Source organism: Moschus berezovskii, chromosome 23, assembly GCF_049115385.1.
Source record: "Moschus berezovskii isolate FMDL1 chromosome 23, NW_MosBer_1.0, whole genome shotgun sequence".
In the NCBI taxonomy this organism is placed as follows: domain Eukaryota; kingdom Metazoa; phylum Chordata; class Mammalia; order Artiodactyla; family Moschidae; genus Moschus; species Moschus berezovskii.
Genome location: NC_142482.1, coordinates 54,001,589 through 54,013,840, shown reverse-complemented (window position 1 = coordinate 54,013,840; position 12,252 = coordinate 54,001,589). Strand labels below are relative to the sequence as shown.

At 38.7% G+C, this 12,252-nt stretch overlaps 1 protein-coding gene across 2 annotated transcripts in view; it reads right to left on the bottom strand.

The window, feature by feature from the left end:
* Positions 1 to 12,252, bottom strand: part of RANBP9 (RAN binding protein 9) — a 71,916-nt gene that overhangs the window by 25,148 nt on the left and 34,516 nt on the right. For both annotated transcript variants that reach the window (XM_055405929.2, XM_088831332.1), the window contains exons 3-5: positions 7,943 to 7,995; positions 6,908 to 7,075; positions 2,348 to 2,370 (exon numbers count right to left, since the gene is read on the bottom strand). In XM_055405929.2, coding sequence (XP_055261904.1) covers positions 2,348 to 2,370; positions 6,908 to 7,075; positions 7,943 to 7,995 — 244 coding nt within the window. The remainder of the gene's footprint in view (positions 1 to 2,347; positions 2,371 to 6,907; positions 7,076 to 7,942; positions 7,996 to 12,252) is intronic.

The window sequence follows — 12,252 nt, the reverse complement described above, 5'->3', positions numbered from 1 at the left end:
CGACTCTTTGTGACCCCATGAATCGTGTACACTGACGCAGAAAGAGCCGCAATACACATTACTAAATGAAGAAAGAGAGCTACCGGAACAGCGCCTCAACTATGACCTGTCTTCTTCCAGCCAGCAGTCACGGACATACCGGCTAACGTAAGTTTAAAACAGATCTAGAAGGGCATACGCTCAACACAATCATTACATCTAAAGACGGTGAGGTGAGTTGGGCAAGAATGATCATTTTGAAAAACATCTCCAGTTTTCAGAGATGTAAAGCACCCTCTGGTTCCATAATAGGTAAGCTTTTTTTCTGTAAACATCCCCTCCACGGAGGCTGACTGCTATGACTGGCTAGTGAAGGATCACAGGTGGTGGGGACTCTAAGAGAAAGACTAACTTTTTCTTTCCTTTTTAAGTAGAAGAATGATATGTTGTGTGTGGAAGTCCCAGAAGATCTCACAGCCACAAAAATAAAGAGCTCTCAGAACCACTGTGTTATTAACAGAAAACACAACCACCACCCTAACCACCACTTTACCCACCGCTGTAGAAACGAACATCACCCTTGGCTAATTACAGACAAGGCAAAAAATATAACTGGTGATTCTAAAATGGGACAAAAAATGATCAGAAGGCAACCCCAGTCAACAGATCTACAACTAGCTACGCCTTTTTCAAACAATCACCACTATCTGTCAATGAGGAACAAAATCTGCCGACAAGTTGATCTTACTTGCTTAGTGCCACAAGAACTGGGGAAAGAAAGAAAAAAAAAAAAAATCAAAGCAGCTACACATGCCCTTTCACCAAATCCATGTGACACCGAGAGTCTGAGCAAAATCTCTGCAACAAGACTGAGCTAGGTGGGCCCTCGTACCTGCACCTGCCAGACACTCTTCTCGAAAGCCTCTCCTTTCCACTCATCCACGGGATCAACCCCTGTCCATTCAACGGCAGGATCAGGCTACTTTTCCTCTGGATATACAACATCCCCTGTTCTTCTTGCTACTGTATCATTCTCAACAGCAAGCAAACAGCCTGCTAACCCTAACAATAAACCTGCTGGTCAGTTCTCAGCCCGTGTGATGTGACACGCCGCAGTGGCGTCTGACACGCCGACTCCTCCCTCTGGACAGACCTTCAGCTGTGACGGACGCCCGATCCTCAGTCCCGCTCCGGCCTCACTCGCCGGTCGCTGCTTCCTCACACCCTGTCTCAGGCGCACAATAAGGGATGCCTATCAAAAACTTACTAATAGACCTAAATACCTGAAGAGATCAGTGAATATATGATTATATAAGATACAGAAAATATCAGTTCTAAATGATAAGAAAGCTCCGTATCAGAGTTTATTAGTCCCCACTCCCTTTAGGGCTATATATGATGCATATTACACTGACAGAGGCTTACACTGGGGATGTCAGGTGTCTAGAATGGAAGCCCTCCTTATGTCTCCAGATGCTGAGTCACCAGCGTCTCCTGCCGGAGTTTCTGCAACAGCCCCTCACAGTCGGCTTGTTTCTGTCTTTGCTCCCCACCACTGCCATCCGTTCGTCATCCCGGCATATCACAACAGCTAACTCTCTGCAACGTCAGAGCACTTCATTCAGAGGAAATGCCCGGGTGCTCGCAATGTCCCGCATCCTCGGGTCCCTTCGCACTCCTCACACGCGCCCCGTGCACCCTGCCTGAGTGCCCAGCCCGAGCTGCACCCTCTGCCTGCAACGTCCCTGTTCTCCGTATCCCCGCTTCCTCCAAAGATTCTGCTCAGCAACTACCTTGAACAATGGTGAGCAAACTGTACCACCTGGGTTCTGTCTTTGGGCCTCTCAAGCGCTACGGTTTTTCTTCCTTTAAAAAGTATTTAAATTTTAAACAATATTTTTAATGCATTATTTATTAAAGTTCCTCAACCTGAACACTCCAAGAGGACACAGACCTCCATCTAGCGTCTTGCTGAACAAAAGCAAGCACAGAACTCGCCACACAGTGGCATCGATAGACGCTGAATTAGTAAATGACTGTCACACAGCCACTCACTAAAAAGCCCAACAATAAATAATTTCAAATGAATCCACAGTGACACTAAAAAGTGTCTTCTAAAGAACCATTTCCGATTTGGTTCTCAGCCACAGCTAAGTTCCGTGGGGCGATGGTGCCCAGTGCATTCTTGGGCTTACTTCCCAACGGTCCACACCAACGGAGCTCAAGAAAGGCGCTCTGGGCTACGTGCAGCATGGCTCATAAACCTAATCATCGATAAGACTGCATTTCAAATGTGAGGAGTACTAGTTTCTATACACTTCTTTTAATTAAAAAGACAAAACTACTGTTACAAGAAATTCTGTCTTACCGGTAAGTCGGTGAAAGCGATACCTAAAAGGAAAAGAAAAAAATGGCATTAGAAGTTGTTTTTCCAAGGCAGAGTACAGTGACAAGCTGAATTTCTCACCAAAAAGAAGGGGGAATTTAGCAAAAGAAGAAAAAATTAAAAAGCTAAATATAAAATAACAAGACTAATTTTTCTCTCTATAACACTTATACAGGTCTGAGTGAATGCCATCCTGTTTCAAGCTCATGACCCTTGTTAGGGACACGCCAATTTTATTTCTGGGGTATGGCTGTTGCCTCCAGGATTTCTGAAATGGTTTCAGATATACATTCAAAGCTATGTGAGGAACCACAAAAGAAAACTGGTTGCAAAATAATTACATTTAATTTCTGACTGACACCTAAGCTGCTTTATCTGGCCTTGTTATTTAAATCTTCCTTACCTAGATTTAGCTTTTAAATAATTTTGAGGGAAAAGGAAAGATTTTCTGTTACAAAAAGGGATGAATAAAAATATGGTAGCTTTGTATACTTAAAAAAATTCTCATAAAAATACATTCTTAAAGTTTTGACCACTCTAGAAAACAAAATCAATTCCTCCTTCAAAGGACAAAGATACAGTTGAGAATTTCTCTTAAATGCTCTCTGACAGTAATTTCAACAGTTATGTACCAAATACATTTGGACAATGGCAACATCACTGGAATAAATCTACTGACATCCCAAAGTGATGATGTAATCACCCTTTAAATATTCAAATAAATTCCTTAGCTGAAAATAAGATAATAAACAAACCAGATATTTCTATAGGACCTCAGTCATATGTTTAAAAAGACTGAGCTCTACAATAATGGGAGGGAGTGGTGTTGGTGAGTTGGCTAATCGCAATTCTTCAGTTTAAACACACGTTAAGACAAAATCAAACCACGCCAGCATCCTTCCCTCTATGGTGATGATCACCACCTAAAACAATGAGGGCCCTTCTGTTGAAACGGTATCTTTAAGGTCTCTTCCCAGTTGACAGTCTGTGGCTCCACAGCTGTGGGGGACCAGCAGAAAATACAACCATCTGACTCTACTCTTTAAAGTCATAAAGTTAAAAGGCAAACAGACTACAAATCTCTACTTATATATGCCTTGAAATAAATGTAACAATAGTGCTTTGTAATGAAAATACTGTTTTTATGACTTTTAAAAACCAGTAAACTCAAATGTTAACTTGTCAAAAGTGAAAACATTCAGATTACCTTTAGTTTCATTAATAAACAGAACGTAAAGTGATTGTGGGCCAAACAAATGTGAGAATTAATCCTAAAAATTTCAGAAAACTAAAAAGAACAAAGAAAATAGCAAGAATAAATAAAACATGACCATATATAATTTTACCACCTTTCATAAAGCAGCAGCATCATCACTTTCCCTCAAAAATGTCTTATCGATAAAGACTGTCTAAATTTATATCGTTTAAGCAAAAATTTTCTTTTGTCAGTAATTACTGAGATCCTTCCTCACTTTACCAAAAGCTCTAATGAAATATCCAACTTAATTCTACAGAATAACACTTTTGAACACTGCCAAATATGTTAAACACAACCTATACATATTCAGACCACAAAAATGGCACTTTAACAAGCTGAACAATTATTTAAGTTTTACACAGAAAACAATTCTTTCCCAATTTCCTAATCTGATTATCAAGAGACTTTTAGAAAAGTAATTGTCAACTGAAGAATGATAATAAAATTTAAAAATTCAAATGAATTAACTTGCATACTGAAATGTTTCTCCTTTAATTATTTCCTCAAAACCCTTTTCATTTCTCTTTATATGGTAAGTAAATATACATTTTGAAAACCTCCATGAGACAGAAACTAAGGATGTACCAAGCTTTGGGGCACAAATTATCCACTTTGTGAAATACACGGGAAAAGTAGCTGAGTAATATTTTATCTTCTAGATGCTAGAATCTGGTCCAGAGAGAAACACATTACTCTGTAAAGGGTCAGAAAGTAAATATTTTCAGCTCTCTAGGCTTGTTTCAACTACTTAGTTCTGCTACAGTAGCAGGACAGCAGCCATATACAGAAAATAAACAAACAGGGGATGCGGGTGGTGGTGATTGTGTTTCAATGAAACTTTACTAAGAAAGCAGACACGAGACTGATCTGGCCCATGGGCCATCATGGCTTGCTGACCTCTGCTCCAAGGGAATAATTTTTGCTCACTGCAACCCCAGCACCTGGGCCAGAGTCTGGCAAATGACAATAAACAACATTTACTGAGTACTCACTAAGTATATGGCAATCACTTAACTTCACATGCATCACTTCAGTTTGCCCTAGCAACCTCAATAAGGTACATGATATAGTGATCTGGTTTTATGCTCTGAGGCACAGAAATGTTTAAGTAACTCATATAAGGTCACAAGCCCAAGCCAGGAGATAAACCCAGACAACTGAACTCCCATACTGACCACTGTTATCCTGACTCTCCATTGTTTGATAAATACGTATTAGGTTTATGAATGAATAATACCAACTGTTTCAAACTGACAATTTTAGAACGTGATTCCATCAAGTACCCTTGTTCTTAAACAGCATCTCACGTGCTACGGTTCATGGGGTCACAAAGAGTTGGACACAACTTAGGGACTGAACGACAACAACATATTTTAAAAACAGCTTTCTTAACCCAAGAGAAAATCTCAATGTAAATGCTTGTGAAAATCTAACAGGAAAAAAAATAATATCACATCACCTATGATCTTCTCAAGTCCCCAAATAAAATTTCTTCTCTGAAATAAAGTTTGCAAACTATAAAAAGATTCGTTTTGGTTTTAAAAATGTCATCTTTGCATTACTGAACCAAAGATCCTACCTAAAGACAGACTTCTGGTTTAAGATCTTAAATACCTTAAGCAGCCAAGCCAATGAAGACTATCCCAGTGAACTGCTTTGACAAGTCAGAGCCTGAAGAGCACCAACAAATAAACTAAAAGGCTGTCTCCTTCTGGAAACCAGTCGGCCAATAACAGATCACAAATACACACACTATACATGGCAACCTTTATCAACGGTCCTGTACTGAAAAGAATGTTAAGAATCTCTGTGGACTTGTGAGAGCTTTTAAGTTAGCCAGCATAGGACTTCAGAATCAACAGCAATATTCAGAAGGAAAAGTTTTAAGCCAAATGCAACTATGACTAAGACAGTAACATTATATAAGGAGTATGTCAAGACACTGCTGCTGCTGCTGCTAGGTCACTTCAGTCGTGTCCGACTCTGTGCGACCCCATAGACGGCAGCCCACCAGGCTCTGCCATCCCTGGGATTCTCCAGGCAAGAGTACTGGAGTGGCTTGCCATTTCCTTCTCCAATGTGTGAAAGTGAAGTCACTCAGTTGTGTCCGACTAGTAGCGACCCCATGGACTGCAGCCCACCAGGCTCCTCTGTCCATGCGATTTTCTAGGCAAGAGTACTGGAGTGGCTTGCCATTGCCTTCTCCGTGTCAAGACACTAAAAAACCCCAAATAGCTATTACCAACGTAGCCCAAAATTTAGAATTCTCTACTATTAAATTACACAATAGTTTTTGCCTTATATTAAAGAATATTTATTATATGTCTAAGCATACTATCTGTAGTTTAATTTTTAAATACTGTTTATAAGCAAACTGAATTTTCTGCCTTTGGGATTAGTTTATGCCTTCTTTCACTTTATCTCATCAGAAATAACCTGCTATAAATCAAGAATGTTTTAAACAGTTAAAAATCTGAAACTTTTTTTTAAAGCATCAACCTTGCTATCCTTTATACTTTAATACAAAACAAAGACAAACAAATATCTAAGAAAAAGGGAGCATAAAAGTATTAAATCTGAAGTAGTAGAGATATTCAACCCAAACCCCTAATTTCCTGTTAGTCTTACAGCGGAGTGATTTTCTCATGTTTTCACTATCTATTGATTTGCCAGCTGTCTTAGTTTTGTTGTCATTTGCTCATTTTAGTTCTGCTCCCTCTTGCAGAACTAGCTTGTAGTTACAATCTTTATTAATTTTTTGTTAGTAGGCCTGATTTTTCAGTATGTCAATGCCAGTCATTTCGCCGGGAGCATTAAGCTTTTCCATGCTCTGTCATTACTCTCATATTATACTAAAAACTGACGGCATTAAGCTTTTCCATGCTCTGTCATTACCCTCATATTATACTAAAAACTGACCGCATTTTTCTCAGCACCCGGTATCTAGAAAACTGGATCATACTGTGAAGGGCTTTATTCAAAGCAAAGCAGAAAACACGTAGCATTTCCACCACTAGAATAAATATCTGAGCATGCAGTCATTTCTAGTTAGTCCCACAGGTGTGATACAATGTGGCTTTCAATGTAAAAAATTAAGATTTTTAATTGAATATGTGCCCATTATATAATACTTCAGATTTAAGTTTTCACCATTTTCTCAACTTCTACCTAGAAAGAACAGAGAAATAATTTCCAGAGGCATCTACTCATAAAGGAGAATTACATAATAAACATTACTACCATGTTGTAAGTACAATAACCATAACATCTGGTTATTTTAGTACCTAAACTATGTCCATTCTTGGTGTAGAAGCAGGTATTGTTGATAAGGTTAACACAACAGCCAATGACATCACCAGTTGTAAAAGTTGGTCCATAAGGTTGTCCCGTTCCAGAAGAACAAAACGAATGTCCATCATCACCATGGTAACCATATGAATGTTTATCCCAGCCTAAAAGAGAAAGTTTCAGTATATTTACAGTGAAAAGTAAGGCTCCCCCACACTAGAACTATTCAGTAAATTTACAACAAGACAAGCAAGAATAGTACAATCTCTGTAAATTTCACCTTAAATTCTCAACAATCACAGTACATAAACTCTGTATTAAAACACTGCTCGCAACATTAACAAAAATAAATCTGCCACACAGAACGCTAAACTATGTCTTAAACAGAGAGGACTCTTAACAGAAAAAGCAAACAAACAGCAAGACGCAGTCTCCATGCATATTTCCTTTGCTAATAGACCAAAGGAATTTTGCTTTCATTTGGTTTAAACACACAGAGTTTAAAATAACACACAAGATTTTTCTTTCAATTTTCAAGCAGTTTCTGCTAAAGTTAATTTTTAACATTAGTAAACAGAACATCAGAAAATATAATCGAAGAATCACTTTGGTACAATTAATGGTTTTAGGAAAACAGTCTGCCATTGCGTTTCACACCTTCCTTACTTTCCTTTTTTTCTCCTTAGTTTACTTTTAATATCAGCCTAGATACCCAGAGTATTAAACAGCTGAAAATAGGGTAAAAGTCAGAGATGTGTTGGGTAGGAGACAGAGCCAACCGCATTAAAACATCTAAAGTAGTTGATATCACTATGCACTAGAAGTTCAAAATACCAACAAGCAAAACGAAACAAGGCATGGCATATTTTGCAAAAGAGCATAAAATTTATTAAAACCATTTAGCTTCAACTCTGAACTCATAAAGTGGTTAAAAATATAGAAGATTAATGTACTTAACTATCTCAAGTTATTACTTGACATTTTTAGCCAGTTAGCCATAAGACTGTACTGTAATTCAATTACAAGTGTACCTGGTAGTCTATTCATGTTCACACCTTGAGCAGAAAGACCAATCCCCATGTAACTGTTTAAAAAAAAAAAAAAAAAGGAAGAAAGAAAAGCTGGTGATTATAGTTATATATATGTATAAATTACCAAACACACTCAAACATTATCAGAATTAAGCCCAAGATGAAATGCACAGGGTAGCTACAAAAAAAGTCTTAGAATTCATGAAACAGCAAAAAGGGCAATATTAAGCAACAACAAAACCCAGACTCACAGTAAATTCCTATAGCTATCATTCATAAACATACCCAAAGAATTACTTATGTATTCTTAAAATTATAAAAATCTTTCCAACTTATCTACACATATATATTCGGAATTAAGAATTCTAACAAAAGGTACAGAGGGGCATGTCACTTTTAAAAGGACACAGTAAATATCTAGTTCCTCCTCTCCCCTAAAAAAGACATGGAGACATACTTGAAAAAAATATCCGATTCAGATAAAAGCATCTGCAATACCTAAATATCCTAAGAAGTATGTGCTACAGGGTAACTATGTATTGGTTTTCCGAAAGTATTTTGGCAAATTGACAATATGGACTTAAACATGAAAGCCTTAATTATTAATGTATAAAACACGAGAACAAAATTATCTATACAAAAGAAATACTAGAGCAAAAGGTAATCATTAAGGTGCGCAATTCATTTTAAAAACTTTAAAAATATTAATAAAATCTGATAAAAGTAGTTAAAAATATAATGTAAAAGAAATTTTTTTAAGTATGAAGTACAAAAAAGTATAAAAAAGTATACTTTTATAAAAAGTATAAAGAAATTCATTCACAAGTATTGATGCAAAAAAGAAAAACTAAAAAAGCAAACTGAGTCCATTAGTTAACAATTAAATTGCTAATTGTGATTGTATCAAGATTTAAAATGGTATTTGATGAATTCAGCTACCACTCCTAATAAAAACTCAAATAAAAATAAAAGGGAAGTACCTAAATGAGACACACTTTTTACCAAATTTAATACAAAAAGGTATTCAACAGTGAAACACTTAAGTCATTTCCAATAAAATCAGGCATAGAGATGCCTACAACTGTTAAACATTGTTTTAAAGGTTTTAGTTTAATAAGAGAACTAGATAACAAGTATAAATATTATAAGATATAAAATTATATTAATTGCAGTTGCTCTGATTATATACCTTGGAAACTATGGAATATACTATAAGTTTTTAGAGTTAACTAGGTATTTTGGGAAAATTTAAGATCCCCTGGAGAAGGTAATAGACACTCACTCCAGTATTCCTGCCTGGAGAATTTCATGGACAGAGGAGCCTGACGGGCTACAGTCCATGGGGTCACAGAGAGTCAGACACAGCTGGAGTGACTTAGCATGCACGTATACAAAATAGGAGTAAAGAGCTCAAGTAAAGGTCAAAAAAGGTATCTAAAAGTGATAATAAATGAGTATTTTAGTATCTGGGTAACATAACAGCATAAGAATAGCAATCTTTCTAAAATCAATATATATGTGTACTGAGGTTCAAGATTGTGCGGTAGTTTGAGCATTCTTTGGCATTGCCTTTCTTTGGGACTGGAATAAAGACTGACCTTTTCCAGTCCTGTGGCCACTGCTGAGTTTTCCAAATTTGCTGGCATACTGAGTGCAGCACTTTCACAGCATTATCTTTCGAGATTTGAAATAGCTCAACTGGAATTCCATCACCTCCACTAGCTTTGTTCCTAGTGATGCTTTCTAAGGCCCACTTGACTTCACATTCCAAGATGTCTGGTTCTAGGTGAGTGATCACATTATCGTGACTATCTCGGTCGTGAAGATCTTTTTGGTACAGTTCTTCTGTGTATTCTTGCCACCTCTTCTTAATATCTTCTGCTTCTGTTAGGTCCATACCATTTCTGTCCTTTATCGAGCCCATCTTTGCATGAAATGTTCCCTTGGAATCTCTAATTTTCTTGAATTTTCTCTTGTTTTTCCTATTCTGTTGTTTTCCTCTATTTCTTTGCATTGATCGCTGAGGAAGGCTTTCCTATCTCTCCTTGCTATTCTTTGGAACTCTGCATTCAGATGCTTATATCTTTCCTTTCCTCCTTTGCTTTTCGCTTCTCTTCTTTTCACAGCTATTTGTAAGGCCTCCTCAGACAGACATTTTGCTTTTTTGCATTTCTTTTCCATGGGGATGGTCTTGGTCCCTGTCTCCTGTACAATGTCACGAACCTCTGTCCAGAGTTCATCAGGCACTCTATCTATCAGATCTAGTCCCTTAAATCTATTTCTCACTTCCACTGTATAATCATAAGGGATTTGATTTAGGTCATATCTGAATGGTCTAGTGGTTTTCTCTACTTTCTTCAATTTCAGTCTGAATTTGGCAATAAGGAGTTCATGATCTGAGCCACAGTCAGCTCCTGGTCTTGTTTTTGCTGACTGTATAGAGCTTCTCCATCTTTGGCTGCAAAGAATATAATCAATCTGATTTCGGTGTTGACCATCTGGTGATGTCCATGTGTAGAGTCTTCTCTTGTGTTGTTGGAAGAGGGTGTTTGCTATGACCAGTGCGTTCTCTTGACAAAACTCTATTAGCCTTTGCCCCGCTTCATTCCATGCTCCAAGGCCAAATTTGCCTGTTACTCCAGGTGTTTCTTGACTTCCTACTTTTGCATTCCAGTCCCCTATAATGAAAAGGACATCTTTTTTCGGTGTTAGTTCTAAAAGGTCTTGTAGGTCTTCATAGAACCGTTCAACTTCGGCTTCTCCAGCGTTACTGGTTGGGGCATAGGCCTGGATTACTGTAATATTGAATGGTTCGCGGATGTGAGAGTTGGGACTGTGAAGAAAGCTGATCGCCGAAGAATTGATGCTTTTGAACTGTGGTGTTGGAGAAGACTCTTGAGAGTCCCTTGTACTGCAAGGAGATCCAACCAGTCCATTCTAAAGGAGATCAATCCTGGGTGTTCATTGGAAGGACTGATGCTAAAGCTGAAACTCCAATACTTTGGCCACCTCATGCGATGAGTTGACTCACTGGAAAAGATTCTGATGCTGGGAAAGGTTGGGGGTGGAAGGAGAAGGGGACGACCGAGAATGAGATGGCTGGATGGCATCACTGACTCTGTGGACATGGGTTTGAGTGAGCTCCGGGAGTTGGTGATGGACAGGGAGGCCTGGCGTGCTGTGATTCATGGGGTCGCGGAGAGTCGGACAGGACTGAGCAACTGAACTGAACTGAGGTTCAAGATAAGACTCCAAATGAGTCTATCTTTCTAAAACTAGAAAAGGTGATTTTAAAGTTCATATGTAAAAATAGAGAATTTTGATCAAGACAAAGTTAAATAAAAAATAACTTAGTGTCTGCACTAGATATTAACATTCACGGATAACGGATGCACAAGTGCGATATGGCCAACAAGAGCTGTGTGTCAAGGGACACAACAACGACAAAACAGGAAGGAACAGACTGGATGTCCAGTCAGCACTCATTAAGGTGGTCTTCTGACTCAGCCCCTTTGTTCCGAATACAGCACACGATGTAATTACGTTTAAAGAAAGCAGTGAGTTACAAGAGAACCTCCGAGAAGAAACACAAAAGGAGTAGGGACAGCTCCGGGCCCCCGGACACCCATAAACAGAAGCAGTTCCTCCTGAGGCACCAAGGGCTAACAAGGTCCCACAGTGATCATCAGCTCTGCGCACAGCTTAAAGTCCACTGGGAAGAGGCTCCCCCTCCTGAAGGGAAGAAAACACAGATCCCCCCGCGGCCTAGGCTAAAGCTCCTCTGACACTGTGGCCTAGTTAAGGGGAAGGGAGAAGGAGCAGCCTCTTAGCTCAGAGCTGGACAAAGTTACTGACGCCATCCGTGAGTCAGCCTGCAACACTCACCCTGAACAAAGACCCTGGAAACCCTAATGGAGACCTGGCTTTCGACTGGGGGCCCAGCAGTTAGAAAGCAGCTATAACCCGTAATAAAGAGAAAAGTACAGAACTAGACAAACAAAATGAAGAAAAGTGTTTACCTTCCTAATTCAAATAATGCCACAAAAACAAAATTCTAAAATACACCAAAAATGTGCCATGTTTAACTGTGTCCAACTCTTTGCAACCCCATGAACTGTAGTGCACCAGGCTCCTCTGTCCATGGGAATTCTCCAGGCAAGAATACTGCAGTGGGTTGCCATGCCCTCCTCCAGGGGATCTTTCCAACCCAGGGACTGAACCCAGGTCTCCCACATTGCAGGCAGATTCTTTTGTAAAAAAAAAATTATTTAACTGGAGGCTAATTACTTGACAATACTGTAGTGGTTGTT